The following is a 22,699-nucleotide window of genomic DNA, read 5'->3' on the forward strand; positions in this document are numbered from 1 at the left end:
ACTTCTGTACAAACAATGAAGTTTAAAGTCCATATTCTTTGTGGCAGGTGACGTTGTTAATGTTTACATTATGGTTCTTTGAAATACTTGACTCTGATTGCAGTGTAGCTTGTAGGCATCAAACTGCTGCCTGTATCTTCTGACATAATGAAATCCTTTAAATTAATATTTAATGGCCATCAAAAAATAAGCCCAGATAGAGCTCAATCTTGCATATTTTGTAAATGCTTTTTCTCATAAATCATATTCAGTGTCAACGTGATAAGTCCAGCTGCTGGATATTGACGTATAAGATTCATTTGATCTGATATCTGTGTCTTAGATATGACACTGAGCGTTGACAGCAAGGTAGAGGAAGAGAGATAGAGAAGAAGAAAAAGGTTTCCATGACAACTACACATCCTTGACAAATGACACAGTTTGAGGACAAGAGTAGACGATAAGAAAGAATGCATGAAATAGTGTGTGCATAGGAGAAAGAAAGAAAGAGAAGATGAAGAGAATGTTTGATAAACATTTTTTTATGATCTGCATGTTAATATTTACAGTTATGTACGTATATAGTCATGCTTTTTAGTAGGGATGCACCAATACCAATACACATTTCTTTGCGTGTACCGGTATTCGATTTTGCTTTTTCCTACCTTTTATTTGTTTCAAATTATTACCTAGAAGTGCAGATCGTACGAAATGAAAAAATCAGCCGATGTCCGATAGTGAGAGAAATGCTTTTATCTGCCAATACTGATTATAGGCTGATCAGGATTCCCACGAGTCCTTGAAAGTTTGTGAATCTGGGGGGAAAAAATTCAAGGCCCTGGGAAGTTTTTGAAAATATACATACATAGATACAGGTCATTGAAAGTGCTGGAATCTATTTTATGCAATAAATTTTCTGGAAAAAAAAGGGTAAGATAATATCATAAAATTTCCAGACTTTTTAAGCACACGTGCTAACTTGTTTGCTTTAAATGCTTATATCTTCTGTATGCGAATGTTGATTCATACCAAAATGCTTTTTTGCATACTTGTGTTTGACACATAAAAAACATCTCGGGTTACGTATTCAACTGTTGTTCCCTGAGAAGGGAATGAGACGCTGCGTCTCCCTTGCTATACTTCCTGTATCCCTGCCACGCCGTCTTTGGGAATATTTCAGATAGCGATATACTTCCTGGCTCCCGCATCACCCTGCCTTTGTCGTTAAGCCTCACCATTGGTTGAATTTGATATACACATTCAGACCCACTTACCCCTGGAGGCGTCCCCAAAGTGTCAGCGCAGTGACGCAGCGTGAGTTCCCTCGAAAGGGAACTGTAGCAATGTATCTTAAAAGGTAACACCATGTAACCTTGCTCTCACTTGAAATGTGTCCCCACATTTAGTCATTGAATTTGAGGGTATTGGACCTGGAAAGTCATTGAAAGGTCCTTGAATTTGAAGTTAACTTAGGTGTGGGAACCCTGGAGATATATCGGTGCATCCCTACTTTTTAGTATAATTTTCTTAAGAAAAAAATGTGCTATGATGTCTGGGTTTTTACTATTTAGTTTCTAGGTGTTTGCTAGTTGGCCAGAAGAGATGACCCCTAGTTTCCTGTGATATTCTCAATCTTAGATATGACACAATGTAAATCTATGGGATTTATTAATCCATATTAATGTCCATCAGGCAGATTTTGGGGATCATTCAAGTCTGAAGCTTACCCAATGTATAGGAGTTTTTACACAGTAAAATGTAATACCTGTGGTGAGGGGTTCAATCAAATCAAATAGATAACTTATTGAAAAACAAAGCATTTCCCACCTGACTTGATTCAGACTGGTTCATATAAGATACTTTCTACTAGATTAAGATCATGATAATCAGAATTGATTGATCGCTCTGCTTAATTGCAACAATTTAAACCCTCTCACACTCAGATTGCACATCCATTATGACCTCCATGACGTCTTTGCTCTGATTCACAGAGTCCATTGCTCCATAAAACCTGTTCATATCCTGTTGTCTTAGCCCACCCCCTCCTCAGATCTACTGTTTTAACCTACTCTCTGTATTGTTCATACACCATTAGAAGCTGATGACGACTTTCAGCTGTTCAGGTGACAGCTTAGATTAGAAAAGATGATCTCAATTGACCAATCTGGTTTTTCCACATTTGTTGTGTTTGCTTGCACGAGAGTGTTTGCACTTGCGAGCGTATGCATGTTTGCTTATTTGATTAGTAAAACCTCTTAAATTTCCCCCCTATGTTCCTGTGAAAAATGCTTTTTGCATTTCAAACCTGAGAAGATCCTTTAATATTTAAAGTTTTGCATAGTGGCAGCCCGCCAGGGTTTATGCAGTAAAGACAAGATGTGTAATAGCCGATAGTATATTGGAATGGTTTACTCTGGCATGCCACACACACTGAAAAAAAATTATTCATTCAATTTACTTTTTTTTTTAAGTTAAGTGGTTGCAATCAATATATTTATTTTATTTATTTATTCTTTTTTAATGTAGCTTTTATAAATTGATTGCAACCACTTACCTTAAAAATTTTGAATGAATTATTTTTTTAGTGCACAGTGAAAAGTAAATTCTTTTGTCTAACTAATATGCTTGTGTTAATGACTTTAAACTTCGCTATTTTTCCTCATCTATTACCTAGTGCAAAGTCTAGCATGTTATGTGCTCAATGACTTCTTAAGGTAAACAAGTGTTGCTAGGTGGACGCGGATGACTGCAGCTGGTTCAGCAAATGGACTGTTTGCTAAAGAGTCCATTTGATAGGTCTGCTTTGAGAACAGGGCAATTTTCTTGTTGCATTAGCTCGTTTTCCCTCCATATTCATATACATTTACACACTTATTATTATTATTTCTCCAATAGGACATTCATTCAACAGTTGGTATTATGGCTCAAACAACATTTGCATTGCGTTTTCTCTCAGATTTAAAGGGTTGTTAGAGGTTATCAACAGGTTTAGGACATTTATATATAATTACTATGGGTGATGATAATTAATACACACATTAGTGAACCCAGGAGCTTGGTGATGCTAGGGCCATGCTCTCCCAGTTAAGGTGCAAAGGAAAGGAATACATTTTGCCGGCAGACCGAGATGCACCTGGACAACACGCGCCATTCAGAAAATACAACAAAAACTGCAGATGGGAGCAGTTATCTTTATAAACCTCATAATGTAAATGGATGGCACAATCACATGCAGGCAGCACAAAAGAAGCTATCATCAAAAGAACAGCGGCTGTCTCTGCGTTTCAAAGCGCACGACTCTGGCCTCTCTTTAATAAAAGCACTTGTTTTAGGATGACACTGTGCTCGTGTCTGCTTAAAATGGACCTCCCTGTCTCTGCCATTGAGATTAAACAGGTCTGTGCTATGCGTGAGGGCTTGTGACCTCTTCACACTTTTCTTAATAGTGAGCATACACAATTCACGTACGACATTTCAGGTGATTTGTCAGATGTTGTCTTTGCAATTCAATTAATATACATTATTATTCTTTCCAGTAAAACAGTTTAGTATGTGTTTTTCAATTTAGTAAATGTTCAGCTCAATTGGTATAGCAGTGCAAAGATAAAAAGTGCACATACATACTGATAAAATGTGTACGGTGAATGCACTGCCAAATGCATAAATTTAAATGTGTGTGTTTATTTCTCATGTTTGAATCTCTTGCTTATATAATTTAACCTTTTCACTGTTTAATGTTTTATATGTATTACCATATTTTACATTTTTGTATGGGAATGCATTGCGTTTAATATGAAAATAAATTGTTATAGAGACAATTGTGTAATGGAGCTGTCCACTGTTGTGGTGCTGAACGTTGATGACGCAGGCAGCTACGCCAGCGCGAGACGCACAGAATGTATTTACCGTACTCTTATTCAGCCTAACGCATTATGTACAATATATCCACACATCTAATGGTATTATGCTAACGAAATATTGATTTCAACAGATCCTACAAGAAGATAAACTCAAATCCCAATGCTTAGGGTTTCGGGAACGCGCGCGCAGCACCGTTTCCGAGTGCGATCATTCTCATAGTCTCCATCCTGATAAAACCACCTGGCTATTTATAGACAAAAATTCCCCTCCTCTTCCATGCGCAATTCACCCCCTCCCTCCCCATCCCCCGGGACGCGTGCGTCCTACCCCAGGTAGAAATTGACGTCAGAGCTGTTCGTAATTTGACGTGTAAACATCGCTTCCCCTTCACTGTCTCATTGGTGGCGCTCCATGCGCGTTCAATTACTCGCTCCCGGCTCATCAGAATTAATTCTTCGGCTACAGATTTTTATCAGAGGAAGTCGTTTGGAGCTGGGCTGAAATTGCGTTTGTATATTTTATTTATTAAGTTATTTGTACTTCATTTGTATTATTCGCGCGCGTCCTGATCATCAACACGTTTTAAAGTAGTTGTGATTATTTTGAAATGGAAGAAAGATGTCGTCCAATGTTGCTGTGCAGTGTTATTGCTCTTCTCTGTGCGCTCGTGTCCTCAGCTGTGGACCGACAGTATCTAAACGAATGGGCGGTGGAGATCCCCGGAGGAAAGGACGCTGCCCGATCCATCGCCGACGAGCTGGGTTACAAATTAGTCCGACAGGTAAGTCACTGCCAATATCATTTGAGTACTAAAACTCTTTTAAACGGTTGTTTTCTTCGCATTTGCATCTGCTGTGGAGTTTGGCATCACTATTGCATGTGACGGTACTCATGTCTGAGGCTGCAATGCATGGGTGACACTGTTGCTTTCCTATGAAAGACTACAAATTCGTGCTTTAGTTGTGCAAATAAATATGCGGGAAACAGTGACTCTAAACCTCTGTTTTGGCAAACATCTGCTGTAAAGACCTGAAAGATCTGCTTGGTTTTTGTTAAATGTATTTTACTAATTCATAATTCAACAGCCAGCTTCCATATCTGTGTTAGATAAATAGATCTTGAATGCATCTTGCTTATTATTTCCATTAAAACGCAACAACGTTTTGAGGCATTTTAGTTAAGAGAAAAAATGAAATAAGCAAATGGATCTCATTTTTTTTTTGTGAAAAAATTTTAGTGGAGTAATCAGATTTTTTGTTTTCCAGAAATATTCACCTGTTGTGCCACAGACATGTCCTTTAAAAAATGAACGAAACTGTTTTATGCCTGGACATTTTTAGAGCTATGAATAATGTTAACATTTTTTTGTGAGGTAGTTGCACGCAGACTAGACCAGACAGATGGATGGCATGTACGTCATTATGACTGGGCTTAATTTAGCTCCAGATATGACTCTTTCTCTTCAGTGATTTCTCTCTTTCTCTCATTTGTCTGAAGATTGGGGATTTGGAAAACCATTATTTATTCAAGCGATACAATCACCCTAGCAGGACGAAAAGAAGTGCGGGACACATCACCAAACGTCTCTCAGAGGATGACAGGGTATGAGACTTCTGATGAGCTATTTTAATATCTTCATATGTCTGTATACTGCATGCCAGGATTTGTTTAAATGCTTGTTATAGTTTTGTATAGTTGTATATATTGGTGATGTCAGGTTTCATTGAACTATGCATAAATTAAAGTTTTGGTCTTTAAGTTAACATTAAATGCTTATGTATGCACATATGGTTTTGTTTGTAGGTGTCGTGGGCCGAACAACAGTATGAGAAGCGGAGGGCAAAGCGTGCCCCACTGGGGACTGAATGTAAGGAGTGCTCTGTGGACAAACTATTCGATGACCCCATGTGGAACCAACAGTGGTACCTGGTGAGTCTCAATGCCTTGACATTCCTTTGTTGAATTTTTCTTGATGTACTTAACATATTTTGAAGCATCCTATTACTCCAATGAATTATTGTGAAAATAATTGTACCATTTAAAATAAATCAAGGCATTTATCAAATATTAATTATTATTAATAGTGCTGTCAAAAGATTAATCGTACTGTGTGTAATTATTTTGTATAAATGAAACCCACACATGTATGTATTTAAGAAACATTCATATATATAATCAGTGTATACCACTAGTCAACTAGTGCACATTTTTATATTGATTCAATAGATTTATTGCCTTTTGAAAAAAAAACTTGTCATTGATTTATTGCATCTTGTGGAAAAAAATAATCAGTTTTTATAATAAATCTTTGAAAATCAAAGTATGGATTTGAATTTTTAATGTTATTATAACCTAAAGATGCTATGTGAAAGTTTGTAACGGAAAATAGTGGTTTTCATCTTGTTACTTTCTTGGTATAGAAAACACGTTTTTACCCAAATTAGTCAAAATGGATTTATTGCGTTTTGGAACCAAGCTCTTCATATTTACAGTGTACTCCATAGCAGACACACATACATAATAATAACACACAATACAAACACATATATATATTGCAAATACAAACTTTTATTTTGTATCCAATTAATCACAATCTTTTGCCCGCTTTAAGTTTGGGTGACTGATGCAATTATATTATTTGCAGTGCTTTATTGTGGAAGTGGCCAGCACTTTTCTGATTAATCTTAGTATAAGCCACGAGTCAGTGAAAATCAACTTGTGGGATTTCATAAAATCATATACTACCATTTATTGAGCTCATGGTAGAGTTGTCCAAAAACCTAATACGTTTTTTAACAAATATGAAATTTTCTTGTGTGAACATATTGGCTAAAAACGGTAAAACGCATCAATATTGATGCTTTGTTATCTTTCCCTATAATGTGTGCTGTACAAAGCAGTGCAGAAAATGCTTTAAAATGTCAGAGGCAGCTCACAATGTTTTGGATGAGATCAAATCTAATTGGTCAGTGTAAGCGATAAGATGATAGGTAAGTAGTTGAAGTCTAAATGATGTCTTGGGAAATAAAAGTGAGATTAAAAGAGAAAAAAAATGTATGTAGAAGAGAAAGCCAAAAGAGAGAAAGAGAGAGGATGCTGTGAATAGATTAAATTTCACCGATAATTCAATTAAAGAGATTTGAATGATATTTTCTTCCTGTATTGGGAGCTCTGTGTAGTTATAAGTATCATAGCTGTGTGTGTGTGTGTGTGTGTGTGTGTGTGTGTGTGTGTGTGTGTGTGTGTGTGTGTGTGTGTGTGTGTGTGTGTGTGTGTGTGTGTGTGTGTGTGTGTGTGTGTGTGTGTGTGTGTGTGTGTGTGTGTGTGTGTGTGTGTGTGATTGTATCTCTGTGTGTCTTCAGAGGTAATGATCCCAAGAAACAGGTTTATGCACCTGCCAATATCTAAGACACCAATAAAATACAATGACTCAATTAGACGTGCTGTGCCCTATGAAGGTGGTATATCAGTAGTCTAAGGTGTACGGCTGTATTGAGGTTAGGTTGTGTTGCGTGACAGAGTCTGTCATGTGGTGGGTGGTCTCTTTGCCCCCCTCCCTTTGAAGACTGAGACCTCAACTATGAGTCATGCTTCATGGGGCTGATACCGCAGTGTCTGTATGTAACTCATGAGCAGATTGTAGACCTCTATCTCTCTCTCTCTATCTTTCCTTTTTTCTCTGTTCTCTGCTTTTCTCAGGTTATTGTGTTTTTGTTAAATCTAAAGATAATGCCTTGTCTAGAGACCCTTGCTTAAAAAATGACATGAAAATATTTGACATGACCTTAGTCGATATTAAAGATATCAAGACTATATATTCGTATGATCATATTTTGTAGAAAACAGTAAAATGGGTTTCACAGGCAGGGTCACATTTTATCTTGCAATTAAAGGGACACTTCGCTTTTTTAAAAATATGCTCATTTTCCAGCTCCCCTAGAGTTAAACATTTAGTTTTTACTGTTTTAGAATCCATTCAGCTGATCTCTGGGTCTGGCGGTACCACTTTTAGCATAGCTTAGCATAATTCATTGAATCTGATTAGACTGTTAGCATCGCGCTAAAAAACGCAAAGAGTTTCGATATTTTTCCTATTTAATGCGCAATGATATTACACAGCAACTGAAAATAGTCCCCTTGGTTACTTTCAATAGCTTTTTCACTATTTTCGGGCACTGCGTAATATCATTGCGCCTCCTGCAGCCATGGTACGGCAACAAAGTCCTTGATTATTACGCCAGAATGAGAGTATAGTTCCTAACCAAATCTGCCTAGAAAATCGCAACTTTCAAATTTTCTGTTGGTTTTAGTACATGATGTAACTACAGAAGAGTCAAGTTTTAAATAGGAAAAATATCAAAATCTTTGGTTATTTTTTAGCGCGATGCTAATGGACTAATCAGATTCAATGAATTATGCTAAGCTATGCTAAAAGTGGTACCACCAGACCCCGAAATCAGCTGAATGGATTCCAAAACTGTAAAAATTAAATGTTTAACTCCAGGGGAGCTGGAAAATGAGTATATTTACAAAAAAAGTGTAGTATCCCTTAAACTGCATTGTCTATAGCTGCTCAGCGAAATTGTGTACTTCTCAACCCCACACGGTGTCTCTCTGATATTTTTATTATCTGTCAATAAAAATCCATCCCCTTATGGTTTAATATGGGCCAAAAATAGTCTGCACAAACTAAAAGGTCAGCACGGGAGATTACATCGCTAGCCTTCATTTTCAAGCAAACAGCTTTTGTTATAAGTGGTCAGTGGTTGTGTCATACAACGAGGGTTTTGCGTTAGTGAAGAGGGCTGAGAATATTCGAGAGGGTATGCATAGCTCACGTATATCATATCTCATAATACCACGCACATTGTCTCTCTCTTTCCTGTTTATCAGCAAGACACCCGGACGTCTTCCTCCCTCCCCAAACTGGACCTTCACGTGATCCCAGTATGGAAGAAGGGCATCACTGGTAAAGGTGTGGTCATCACAGTCCTCGATGATGGCTTGGAGTGGAACCACACCGATATTTACCCCAACTACGTAAGTGGGTCGTCAAGGCAACGCCTACTCGACCGCTGTTCGTAAAACTCTACGCTTTTGTTTCCATGGCAACGCCACTTCCCCAAATGTGAAGGATTATATATAGTGACACCTAGCAAGCCTCATGATGTGATGTAGCGTCAGTATACCACAAGTGCAAAAATAACTATTCATAGCTCATTTACATATCATTTACATAATCCCTAACAAACATAGCACATAAATCACAGGATAATTTCAAACATCTGTCTCCTGCTAGGTTATGAGTGCATTATACTGTAGCATCAGCAAGCACTCTGATGTTGAATTGTTCACACGGTGCACGCTTTGTCTTACTAAAAGAGAAGCATCTTTATCAAGTGGAAACCCGTATGTGATTGATGCTGGCTAGTGTCACAATGACAGCTCAGCATGGTTTGTACAGACACGGACAAAAGCAAAGAGGCACAGATGGAGCTCATGCTCTCAGTAATGAATCTGCTTCTCTGAGAAAAAAGCTAATTTTGTTATTAGGTCATGTTTGGAATTGAATAACACCACACTGCTTACTGCATACTATGCAGTATGCACTATATATTTTTACTATAACAGTAACAGCAGTGTGTGAACTGCAGTATTTTGCTAAAGGACCACCACTTGGAAAGTTTTATTGACTTTCCATATTAATTTTATTAAGATACAAACAGAAAATACAGGAATATGTACACAAAATACAAAATTTGTAAAGGTGCGATAGAATGTAAAACTGTATTTATCTAGGCATGGATAAATAATAAGAGGTCTTTACATGGTAATGACATATCGTGAGCCTCAAACAGGATTGTTTCCTCCTTCTTATGTAAACCTTGTGCATGCAAAAGACAGCTGGAAAACAGGCCAATCTCAACATAACACTGAATGTGACGTTACAGTCGAGATGTAAAACCAACATTAAACTTAGTACAATGTTGTTACAATGCTAAAAACAAACTTGTGACTGCTGCTGAGTTAGCGCTATATGCTAGTTAATGCTTTATGCTAGCGTTTAGGCTGTAGTTCTACTAATGGCTTTATAGTTCTGTTTTGCAGGTCCATACCTAAAAAAACCCACAAACTTACCACTCAGAAACGTCCATTAAAGCAACACTAAAGAGTTCCTGCTCTTTGCTCCCCCTACAGGTTAGAATCGTAATTGTTCATTAGCCCTGTCGTAAATACTGCAGCATAGCTGGCTCTGATTGGATTGTAGGTCTGCCGTAAAGCAAGTTTTTTCACTCGAACTACAGGACCACTACCCGATGGTTGGAAACTTCTTTAGTGCGGTTTTGGCCGATAGAGGGCTGCAAAGCGAATGTGAAAGTGCCATTCACCCTGTTTTGGAACAGTGGATGAACCACTGAAACTTTTTTGGAAACTTTATTTTAAATTAAAAAAACTCTTTGGTGTTGCTTTAACAATCTCCAAATTCTTAAAATTTCATATCTAGGTCTGATACAGGCTTAAACATAAGGTCTGTTTACACACACATAGCTACTCAAAAGAGCTGCTCTGAGAAACAGCCAATCAGAGCAGAGCTCATCATTATTATTCATGACCCTTTCAAATAAGGTAATAATAGACCATTTCATACTAAAGGCAAATCCTAAGGTTGTAAATGGACATGTTAAACCATCTCTGGATAACTTTTCTTGTTCTTATTTAGATCAGTCCTCATTTCTTCATTCTTCTCATCATTGTAGGATCCTGCTGCTAGCTACGATTTTAACGACAACGATCCCGATCCATTCCCAAGATACGACTCTACCAACGAGAATAAGTGAGTGAACAAATCTTATTATTCATAATCTCTAGATGTGTTACACTCCCTGTCAGCCTTCCTACCTCTTTCCCGTTTCCTCTGTTCATCTCTCTCTGGACTTCATTACCCATCAACCTCCACGCTCCCTCACTTGTTCCACCTCTGCAATCATCCTCACCTACCACCAATCATCCTCATCATCTCCAACCCCTTTACCGTTTTGGAATCCATTCAGCCGATTTCCGGGTCTGGCGCTACCACTTTTAACATAGCTTAGCACAATCAATTGAATCTGATTAGACCATTAGCATCGCGCCAAAAAATAACCAAAGAGTTTCAATATTTTTCCTATTTAAAATTGGACTCTTCTGTAGTTACATTGCACACTAAGGCCGACGAAAAAATTAAAAGTTGTGATTTTCTAGGCAGATATGGCTAGGAACTTTACTCTCATTCTTGCGTAATAATCAAGGACTTTGCTGCTGTAACATGGCTGCAGCAGGCGTAGTGATATTACGCAGCAGCCGAAAAAGTCCCCTTGGTAACTTTCAATAGCAGGGGACTATTTTCAGCTGCTGCGTGATATCATTGCGCCTCCTACAGCCATGTTACAGCAGCAAAGTCCTTGATTATTACGCCAAAATGAGAGTATAGTTCCTAGCCATATCAGCCTAGAAAATCGCAACTTTTAATTTTCTGTCATCTTAGTACACGATGTAAAGAGAAGAGTCAAGTTTTAAATAGGAAAAATATCCAAACTCTTTGGTTATTTTTAGCACAATGCTAATGGTCTAATCAGATTCAATGGATTATGCTAAGCTATGCTAAAAGTGTTAGCGCCAGACCCGGAGATCGGCTGAATGGATTCCAAAACGGTAAAAATCAAATGTTTATCTCTAGTGGAGCTGGAAAATGAGCATATTTTCAAAAAAAGTGGAGTGTCCCTTTAAGTAAAGATCATGCTCCATGAAGATATTTAGTAAATTTCCTACCATAAATATATCAAGAATGTATTTATCATTAGTAATTTGTGTTGATAAAGACTTAATTTGGACAACTTTAAAAGGTGATTTTCTCAATATTTAGATTTTTTTGTAATCTCAGATTCCACGTTTTCAAATAGTTGTATATCTGTCTAATATTGTCCTATCCTAACAAACCATACATCAATGGAAAACTTATGTATTATGTAAAAATCTCAATCTAATTTTTTTTTTTTTTTTTGGTGTTGTGGTCCAGGGTCAATAAAAATGAAGAAATAAATATAAATTTGCAAATCTGTATGTGAAAATGAAGCATTGAAACAGAAGAATTAACTGGCCATGAAAATAGGCCTGTGATTTTTCTCTCTATTTCTGTCACGCTTTCTCTCGGGCTATGACTCACACTGTTCGAGCCATAGTGCTTTTGTACACACGCTAACAAGCGCTTATAATTATGCACACGCACACTCTTGAATGAGCACAAGCGAGCTCACCCATCCTCTCAACGCCCATATCCAACATATCATCTCATTCTTTTGCCAACTGTGTACAAGGTGCTTTGGTGTAATTGCCTGTATAACACAAAAAGGAACAGAAGATGGTTATTATGGAGAAAAGAAACTCATACTCAGTGATTAACAATTTAAAAGATCAAGCACAATAATAATTTTTACCAAATTACTCCATGCTAAAGATAATATGTAATGTTATCCAACAGTTATCCAGCATTGTTGGCAATCAAGGCAAGCATCATGATCACAAACCCTATGCAGTCAATTTCGATGTGTAACTCGTCTCTCACTGTGTCAGCTGTAATACAGTTTGTATTTAATTTCGACTGGAATTGAAAGATGTTTAATTGTAACCCTCTTCTCTGTTATTCGCTCTTAGGCATGGCACCAGATGCGCTGGCGAGATTGCCATGCAGGCAGACAACAACAAATGTGGCGTCGGGGTGGCCTACAATTCGAAAGTGGGAGGTGTGTGTTTGTCAAGCTCTTTTCTTGTCATTGAGTAAGTTGTTGTATCATTGTGGAGTTTAAATTTAGCAGTAATGAGGTAGGAAGGGCTGCACCAAACCGATCAAAGACCCCATTGACTTCTATAGTAGGGAAAAGAATGGAAGTCAATGGGGCCTTGGATCGGTTACAAACATTTCTGAAAATATCTTGCTTTGTGTTCATCAGAACAAAGAAATGTATACAGGTTTGTAACAACATGAGAGTGAGTAAATGATGACAGAATTGACATTTTTGGGTGAACTATCCCTTTAAATGGTAGCACATGGTGCAAGTCGTGGGCTCGATTCCCACAGGCAATGCATGAACTGGTAAAATGTTTTTGAAATGCAGAATGCATAAATGTGCATGTAAATCTTTTTTTTATTATGCACATTTGTATTACAGCAGTCATACAAACTGGGTTGTTTCAGCACATGGTTGGGGCAAATATGAACAAACCCAACCATTGGGTTTAAATAAGGTTGTTTGAACCCATGGTTGGGCCAAATATGAACGTTCTTGGGACAATCCAAACCAATGGTTTGAGTTTATCCAAGTTTTACCCAACCACTGGTTTAAATAACCCAGTTTATGGGACATGTATCCAATCACAGAGTTCATTCATACGTTCCCTTACTTTGTCTTCAACTTCTTTGGTTTTCATCTGCAGGGATCCGAATGCTGGATGGGATCGTGACGGATGCCATTGAGGCCAGTTCTATAGGTTTTAACCCTGACCATGTGGACATCTACAGCGCCAGCTGGGGTCCTAATGATGACGGAAAGACCGTAGAGGGACCCGGTCGACTGGCCCAGAAAGCGTTCGAGTACGGCATTCAAAAGGTGAGAAATGTAGTATGACAGAGCTGTTTGTTAGTTTGGTTGGTTTTAGCAACAAAAGCTGTAACTTTAATTCCCAGGGAACACACATACAGATAAAACGTATAGCCAAATGCATAAATATAAATCTTTTAGCTGTTCATACAGCCTGACCAAATAATAAGTATCCAAACCGCCTCTAAATCCAGCCAACAGACCATTCTGACCTGGCTGGAGACCAGCTGAGACTAAATCAAGCTAATGCATTGGGTTTACGGTGTGGTACCATAGCCATTAACGCGAACCCATTATCATCTGTAAATGAATAATTGCTTTTACTCAAGGGGCGTGGCGGGAAAGGCTCTATTTTCGTCTGGGCTTCTGGTAATGGTGGGCGTCAGGGCGACAACTGTGATTGCGACGGATACACAGACAGCATCTACACCATCTCTATCAGCAGTGCCTCCCAACAGGGTCTCTCACCGTGGTACGCTGAGAAATGCTCATCTACGCTGGCCACGGCCTACAGCAGCGGAGACTACACTGACCAGAGAATAGTGCGTCTTCTCAACTTCATTAATACATGTTATTATATTGACTTTAGATTTGATGGTTTTATTTTTCTTGTTTAATGATTTTCTTTTACACTAATTCTTGCAGACTAGTGCGGATTTGCACAACGAATGCACAGAGACGCACACTGGCACATCTGCATCTGCCCCACTGGCTGCTGGGATATTTGCTCTGGCTTTGGAGCAAAAGTATGTCAAACATTTTTAGGCATTTCATTGCCTGTATTGCATTAGTTGTTCCATTGTGAAATTTAAATGACGCGTTTTCTTGCTCAACCCCAGCCCAGACCTGACCTGGCGAGATCTGCAGCACTTGGTGGTATGGACATCTGAGTTCGACCCTCTAGCCAACAACCCGGGCTGGAAAAAGAATGGAGCTGGATTGATGGTCAACAGTCGTTTCGGCTTCGGCCTCCTGAACGCCAAAGCCCTGGTCGACCTGGCCGATCCCAAAGTCTGGAATCACGTTCCAGAGAAGAAACAGTGCATCGTCAGAGATGAGACATTTCAGCCGAGGTACGACTGGCTTCTGTGATACTCCTAAGTCCTTTTCACACAAAGATTACAAAAAAATGGAAAATGCATCTGGGATTGTTTGATTTTTGGTTAATGCACATTTGCCAATGAGTGCGTTTACATGCACAGTCTTACGCCGATTATGCTTAATAAACTGATGAAACGTGGGGTCATGTAAACACGTAAAGCGGTTTTCTTTAATCGAGGAAAGCCCATAAACAGCGTAAGCAAAAACCGATCGGCACAGGTAGTTTTTTGTTCATTACGCCGATTTCGCGTGGCATGTAAACACCTTAACCGGCTTTCTCACGGTTTTGTCCATGTGCGCATGTCTTCGCGTATGAAAGATAAACGTCACGCGTGGAAGTAAGCGCAAGGTAACGCATAAAAGTCTCCGCTCGACTAAAGCAGTTGGCAGAGAAACTGTTAAAATAGAAGCTCATGTTACATTTACAGGTTCTGCAGACACGAGAAGAGATACAACAGTACAGCTTAAGACAGATATGCCGTTGACTTTTTGAACAACTATTGTGTACTATAGGTGGTGACGTCACTGCCTGCGAGAAAACTGATAATTCTTCAAGTCCCATGTAAACGCAGTTGTCTGCATAGCCGGTTTATTGATTTGCATGTAAACGCATGAAAACAGTTTTCTATAATAAGCAGATTTTTAATAGTTATCCGCTTATTCTGTGCATGTAAACGCACTCAATGACAGGGTTCCCACGGGTCCTTGAAATGCTTGAAAGTTTGTGAATCTGGAGGAAAAAATTCAAGGCCCTGGGAAGTTTTTGAAAACATAAATACATAGATACAGGTCATTGAAAGTGCTTGAATCTATTTTATGCAAGAAGTTTTCTGGAAAAAAATCCATATTATTCCCTGTGTAGTGTAGGAAAACAAGATAAAAATTCTAGATTTTTTAAGCAGACCTGCTAAACTGTTCGCTTTAAATGCTTAAGTCTTCTGTATGTGAATGTTGATTCATACCAAAATGCTTTTTTGCATAGTTGTGTTTGACACATGAAAACGTCTCGGGTTACGTATGTAACTGTTGTTCCCTGAGAAGGGAACGAGACGCTGCGTCTCCCTTGCCATACTTCTTGCGTCCCTGTAACACCATCTTTGGCAATATTTCAGATAGCGATATACATCCTGGCTCCCGCGTCACCCTGTCTTTGTCCTTAAGCCTCACCATTGGTTGAATTTGATATACATATTCAGACGCACTTACACCTGGAGGCGTCCCCAAAGTGTCACTGCAGTGACGCAGCGCGAGTTCCCTTAAAAGGGAACTGAAACAATGTATCTTTAAAGGAAACACGTTGTAACCTTGCTCTCACTTGAAATGTGTCCCCACATTTAGTCCTTGAATTTGATGGTTTGGACTTGGAAAGTCCTTGAAAGGTCCTTGAATTTGAAGTTAACTAAGGTGTGGGAACCCTGCAATGATTTTCCGTAATCTGCGTGCATTCACACACATACTGTGAAAGTCCCTTAAAGACATGTGACGTATTTAAAGTCCTGCACTTGGTAGGGTTTTTTATCTGGTATTTGTCTCTCGAGAAAGATGCACATGCATGTTTGTTTATGTCAAACACGGGTTGTGTTTGTGTTCACACAGAAGCCTGTCTGCCAATTTAACACAAAAAAACTGATGCTATATCAGCTCACGCATGGATGCCAAAGCCACTCTCATCTACTGCTATTTTGTTCAGCTATAGCAATTTATTAATAGCCGTGTTACATCCGGCATGTGACTTTGTCTATCCCCTTATGTTTGTTCTTTATAACAGCCTTTGCAAAACAAACAGAAAGCTGTAATAGGAAGGCATCAATGGAATTTCAACCATCAATTTCCAATGGCAAAGCTTTTTCATGGTTTTCCTCTACATTTGCGTCATCAGAGTCTAGAAATTGTAAAGCGTTCGTGACCCTAGCACCTGGACATATGTTGCATTTCCCCGGAACTGATTTTCCTGATAGTCAGATAGCATCCTGCAAATGTCACATTCGTCACTTATTAAACACGCAATCACGCATAGCAAAAGCAGCAGGGACTATTTAAAGCATGTGGCATTTTTCCAACAGCATTAACTATACCTTATCTAAAGCATTAATCAGGAGAGAGAGAGAGAGAGAGAGAGAGAGAGAGAGAGAGAGAGAGAGAGAGAGAGAGAGAAAGAGATGGAAAGAGAAGAAGGGATTTATAATATGCAGTCATCTTTTTTGTTGTGCATTAACACTGTGGCTTTTGTTTGGTGCACCGGTAATGCCTTTCAATGTAATAGGCTACATTTTGTGTGTCCTCCTGCTGTCCATAGGATGCAAAACAATAATAAGCCTTTGTATTTTTTCTTGGAAATTATTAACCCATTACTGTTGTTATATTCTACCTGTTGAGCTATAGAGAAAATTATTTCGAATATGAATGTGCATGTGTATACATTTTATTCTTTACAGACCATTAAAAGCAGCAGGTGAAATATCCATCGAGATTCCCACCAAGGCCTGCGCGGGACAGACGAACTCCATTGCGTCTTTGGAGCACGTGCAGGTGGAGGTCAGCATCGAGTACACACGGAGAGGTGACCTCCACATCACCCTCACATCTCCTTCAGGTAACATACACGCACACATATAAACACACAAACACGTATATGGAGCGAGAGCATCATCACGTTTGTCCCATCAGGCACCACCACAGTGCTGCTGGCAGAGCGAGAGAGGGACACATCATCCAACGGTTTCCGGAATTGGGCCTTCATGTCCGTGCACACCTGGGGAGAGGATCCCACGGGTACCTGGACCCTAAAGATCACGGATACGGTAAATACCTGCATATTGAGTGCTCTGGAAACAAATAACAAATATAAGCACCCGGTAAACACCTGATAATCACAACCACCATTTCTCCGCCCCTGCAGTCGGGCCGGCTGGAGAATGAAGGTCGGATTCTAAGCTGGAAGCTGATTTTGCATGGCACATCTGAGAAACCAGAACACATGATGAAGGGAAGAGTGTATACACCCTACAATGCTGTGCAAAATGATCGCAGGGGAGTGGAGCCAATGGAAGACATGATTAAGGTCAGGCTTGAAATGATGAATGCATGTGAAAAGTGATGGGAAGTGGATGCATGATAGCTAATGAATATTAATGATTATGTCTCTTCAGGACATTCCCACTCCAGCCCACAAACCTGAAAATCCAAGTCGAGCAGCAGATTCAGGCTCTCTTCCTTCAAACGCCTCCCCCGGCATTCCAGCAGAAAATCTGTCTGACCCCTCCGATGCCAACCTGGCCCTCTTACGCCTCCTCCAGTCGGCCTTTAACAGGCAGAGTCCTGCGATTCCTCCTAACACTTTGGCTGCTTCTCCCAAAGTCATGCAACAGGAACGGATCCCTCCGCAGAAGTACTACCAGGCCCTGGATCAGCTAAACCGGTACAGGGGCTCTGAAAACGGCTTATTTAGTGACTACAGCGACAGCTTCTACAGAGCCCAGCCATACAGGCACAGAGATGACCGGCTGCTGCAGGCTCTGTTTGATATGCTCGGAGATGACCAGGAGTGAGACAGGAGAAAAGATGGGGGGATAGGGTAAGGAATTGGGAGGGACTGGATGAATCCTTGCTGAAAAGACCAGCAGACATTTCTAGACATGCTGTTCGGCACAAAAATCCAGCTGGTTAACATATTCGTGTTAAACAAGTAAAAAGCATGCTCTTTTTTAGTGAGGTAGCATGTTCTTGCCAGTTAGCATGTTATTTCTGTTTACGCCTAGTGAAATATTTTAGCTGGTATAGCTGATCAGTTTATGTATGTAGCTTTGCTGCTTTAGAGGTTTGTGAAGGCTGGTCATCTTTGGTTAAGCAGCCTTGCTGTTAACCAGAGGATACCAGCATCTTATATTTACTGGTAACCAGTGGTGCTGGCATGGGCGTCAGAACCATTATATGTGGGTGGGACAAGACCTACCCACTTTATAAGACCAATGATATTGGACCCACTCACTTTTTAATCTAATTTAGCGCACTTGTCAAAGCGCCATCAGTCAAATCCATTCCACTAGAGCAGTGGTCTCCAACATGGTGCCCACACAGAGTCTGTGAGTTTCCCACCAAAGCAAATTCTATTTATAGCCTCAAAAAAAATTTAAACAGTAATAAAACACATCAACAAGTAAAATAAAAAAGTTTTGAGTAGACTACATAACAAAAGTAACCCTCCAAATTGTTTTATTCACTGTGGTAGCACTTGCACTAGAGGAATTCCCTAATAAATTAAGCTCCGTTCCGCGTTTTAGCTACAGCTTTGACTTCCGCGCTGCTGCTTCCTCATATCCATTCCACTTGGCTTATTTAGAGTCCATATAAATTAAACTCCATTTCTTGTTTTACTACTTTCGCCAACGGCACTCCTGCGGGCGCCGCGACTCAAGGTAAACGAAGCTGTTAGCCTTGTTCGCTTTCATGCAGCGCTGCAAGAACCGACAGTTAGATGACGATAAAGTACCGCGAAATCTGACAAAATAGTCTAATTTCGACTCGCTCTCGCGGTACTTTGACGTCATCCGCTTGTTAGTTCTTGCAGCGCCGCATGAAGTCGAACACACCCTTTAGTTTTTAATTAAAAAGCACCAGAATAGATACAATTTCATCTGCTTCAGTAAATCTTTTCGACCCACCCACATTTTTTTTTTGCTTTCAACGCCCATGGGTGCTGGTCTTTTCAGCAGGGGTAAGAAATAAAAAACAAAAGTAAGTAAAAAGTCGAGTGTGTGTGTGTGAGAGGAGAGTAGAGTTTGGTTCTCTTCCAGACAAGCTTGTTCTTATCTGCACATGTAGTTATCGACTATAAGCATACTAAGACATGTGTTTGTCAGTGTGAGTGTTTGTATATCTGTGGTAAACAGCCAGCTGTCTTTATCCCTCAGTTTTGAACCAGGATACTAAAAAAACATTAAAAAGAAAACATTAGAGCTCCACAGGTGTGACAACCTGTATCAGTGTCATATGAATAATTATAGGAACAATCATGATCTGTCTTACCTGTCTTGACCTTTTCCTTATAATGCCTTCACTGCCACACTTGCATGCTATAAAACACGTTTACATTAAGATGTCATCCCAAATATGTATGTTTTTTGAGACCTCAGTGTCTTTAACATGTGAATTAATATAAGCTATTTCATGCAGTACAAAAAAAATAATTGTACTTTAACTGGGCCTTATTATTATTATCCATTGCATTTAAGCAGAGGTTGCAAACAGAATTTATGTAATGATGTTATTTTACATAGCTGGGCTTCCCAACCAGGTTTTCATTGACCCCTAGAGGTCCAAAATGCAACTGCAGGAGGTTTAGACTGACTAATGCCATGTTACATGTATGCATTTGGCAGATGTTTTAATCTGAAGCGATTTACAGTGCATTCATGGGCGGAAATCCCGGGGGGGTCGGGGGGGACAGGACCCCCCCTATCTGAGGGTTGTCCCCCCTAAATTATCATTAGAATATGTGTATTGAAAATAATTTAATGATTTATAATACTTAAACTAGTTGTGTAAGAAGTGAAACAATACAAATGCAAACGGAGCAACAACAAAAAAACGTTTTAAATATTTGGATTCCCCCTCCCTTGCCTCACAGTGGTTTGGTCCACTGCCCACGCCCCTTTTACCTCACCACCACACATTCCGGTGGTAGAGAAGTGTACGGAGCCGACGCGTTAATAAGCTATATACAATACAACGTTTCCCATCACTTATCAGTTTATCCTCATATGTTTTAAAACTGGACTATTTTGACATATAAACATGAACATATTTCGTTTTCTGAGAACAGAAGCAGATAAACGATCAAGAAAACATTTTTATGCATTCATGCAGAGGTGAGGCAGAGCTGAAAGTAACAAATTACATTTACTCACCTTGCTGTAACTGAGTTTTTTGTGTACTTTTACTTTGAGTAGTTTTTAAAATCTGTACTTTACTTTTACTTAAGTATGTTTAAAGTATTGTTGGTTACTTCGCTACATGTTAAATCATATCCGTTACTGAGTAAAAATAAATAAAAAAGTAAGGTGATAAAGACGCGCCACGGTCGGATGATTGATTGATGGGCGGGGGAACGCGCAAAAAGAACCATGGAGAGGGACGAGACAGGCGCAGGCTAATGCAGACCCTCAATTCAATTCTTACGAAAGAAACCCCTGGCCATTGACGCAAAGCGATTGTTTCATTCAGGTAGGGTTCATGCTCTTGAGTACGGAGTTTGAGAATTGCCGACCGTGTTTAACCGCTAATTTGCACGATGCATTTTTAATACATGCGCATTATCTTCCGAGGTCTAGCAGCTTCGCGTCAAGTCAAACAACTTGAGAACGTCCTCGAGAATGCGCAGATCATTAGACATTGCAGAGAGAGAGAGAGCGCGAGAGAGATAGATTGAAAGACATCAGGTACACAGGTCTGGGAGCTAATAAACGTGTAAAGGATGTATAGTGTATAGCCATGGCACTCATCTCATTATATGTTCATTTATGTATATAGTTTAATAACAATGTATGTTACCAGCAATACATCAATTACAACCTTCATATAATGATTGTATTTACTAGCTGCTGACCTCATATTATTTTTGCTTCAAAAGTGCATAACTCACCTGTAAAAATCATTAAATAATTCCATAAATGTTTCTTAGTTATAAAAAGCTTTTTATTTTATTAACATTTGTTATTGCACTTTAATTGTAGAGATGTTTACAATTAAAAACATAGTTTGAGATGTATATATCCTTCCTTTGTGAACTATACTAGAAACCTCTCCCCGCTGTAAAAAAGTAACTCTTAAAATTAAAATGACTTTTTACTTGAGTAGATTTTTAGACCAGTAACTTTACTTTTACTTAAGTAAAATATTATTAAAGTAACTTTACTATTACTTAAGTAGAAAATTGTATTACTCTTTTCACCTCTGCATTCATATGTATTAAAATTAAATTTGCGTCCGTTCATAGAGAAAGAGAAACGTTTTCTATCTGTACCCATTTCCTTGCAAGTACAATTTTGCCTGTATTATTGGTGTCCCCTTCAAAAATTGTTCTTGAAAAATTTTATGTTTATTGTCCCCCCCAACATTTAGATGAGATTTTCGCCCCTGAGTGCATTACAATTTAAGCATCAGTATGTGGGTTTCTAGGGTTCGAACCCATGACAATTTGTGCTAACCCAATACTCTACCAATTGAGCCACAGAAAAAGTAATTTAATTTAATGTAAAAGTTATTTATAAAGTATTTAAAATGTATAATTTTAAAAACAATGTAAAAAATGTAGAACACAATTTAATTTAATAAAAATTGATTATTAAAATGTAAAAAATATGAAATGCAATTCTCTGTTTAAATATATATATTAATTCTATACCAAGAACGTGACAAGATGAAAACCATTATTTGCTGTTACAAACTTTCACATAGCATCTTTAGGTTATAACAACATTAAAAATTAAAATCCATAATTTGATTTGCAAAGATTTATTATAAAAACTGATTATTAGTGGGTTTATTGCTTTCTGCAGAGAAGGAGGATTGGCATTTGTCACGGTTTGGAAAAAAATGGAGAAAAGATGACAGAATAACATGGCAGATACTGGATTTTGCGTAAAATTAAGAATTTACTTTTTAATACTGACCTGATACAATACTGATTTTGGTTGTAACTTTTTTTTAAATGGGGTTCATCGCGTCTTGGAACCAAACTCTTTATATATATATTATATATATATATATATATATATATATATATATATATATATATATATATATATATATATATAAGATTAAAATATATAGTTAAATATTGTCCCCTAACATGTATACAGTATCAGAATGCTTATATGCAACAAAAATAATAATAATTTATGAGTGCTGAGTATTCAAATAAAAGTCTTGTAATAAGGTCATAGTTGTGTTTGACCAATCGTCATCCAGGGAGATATATTTTATAAACAAAGATACTGAAACATGGTTGGGAATCCCTGTTTAATACTAGGGTACTTAAGTTATACCTGGTTCTATACTGCTGAGTGTTTATACATCACAGTAACACTCGGGCTTACAGCTTTTAGATGTTTTGTGTATTTGCA

The 22,699-nt window shown here is 38.6% G+C and overlaps 1 protein-coding gene across 1 annotated transcript; it reads left to right on the top strand.

Moving 5' to 3' along the window:
* Window positions 1-4,181: 4,181 nt before the first annotated feature.
* Window positions 4,182-18,692, top strand: pcsk1 (proprotein convertase subtilisin/kexin type 1). Its single transcript, XM_065244043.2, has 14 exons — window positions 4,182-4,621; window positions 5,338-5,442; window positions 5,644-5,769; window positions 8,734-8,880; window positions 10,599-10,675; window positions 12,532-12,620; window positions 13,312-13,484; window positions 13,805-14,017; window positions 14,121-14,221; window positions 14,315-14,548; window positions 17,012-17,169; window positions 17,244-17,377; window positions 17,476-17,637; window positions 17,726-18,692. The coding sequence occupies exons 1-14, from the start codon at window positions 4,448-4,450 to the stop codon at window positions 18,122-18,124; spliced, it is 2,292 nt and encodes a 763-aa protein (XP_065100115.1). The 5' UTR covers window positions 4,182-4,447; the 3' UTR covers window positions 18,125-18,692.
* Window positions 18,693-22,699: the final 4,007 nt, after the last annotated feature.

Source organism: Paramisgurnus dabryanus, chromosome 18, assembly GCF_030506205.2.
Source record: "Paramisgurnus dabryanus chromosome 18, PD_genome_1.1, whole genome shotgun sequence".
In the NCBI taxonomy this organism is placed as follows: domain Eukaryota; kingdom Metazoa; phylum Chordata; class Actinopteri; order Cypriniformes; family Cobitidae; genus Paramisgurnus; species Paramisgurnus dabryanus.

Excerpts from the sequence above, each read along its gene's own strand:
- pcsk1 (XM_065244043.2), top strand. The coding sequence starts at position 4,448 with ATGGAAGAAAGATGTCGTCCAATGTTGCTGTGCAGTGTTATTGCTCTT. Across the intron at positions 10,676-12,531 it reads GACTCTACCAACGAGAATAA|GCATGGCACCAGATGCGCTG; the intron begins GTGAGTGAACAA and ends ATTCGCTCTTAG. Across the intron at positions 17,378-17,475 it reads CCCTAAAGATCACGGATACG|TCGGGCCGGCTGGAGAATGA; the intron begins GTAAATACCTGC and ends CCGCCCCTGCAG.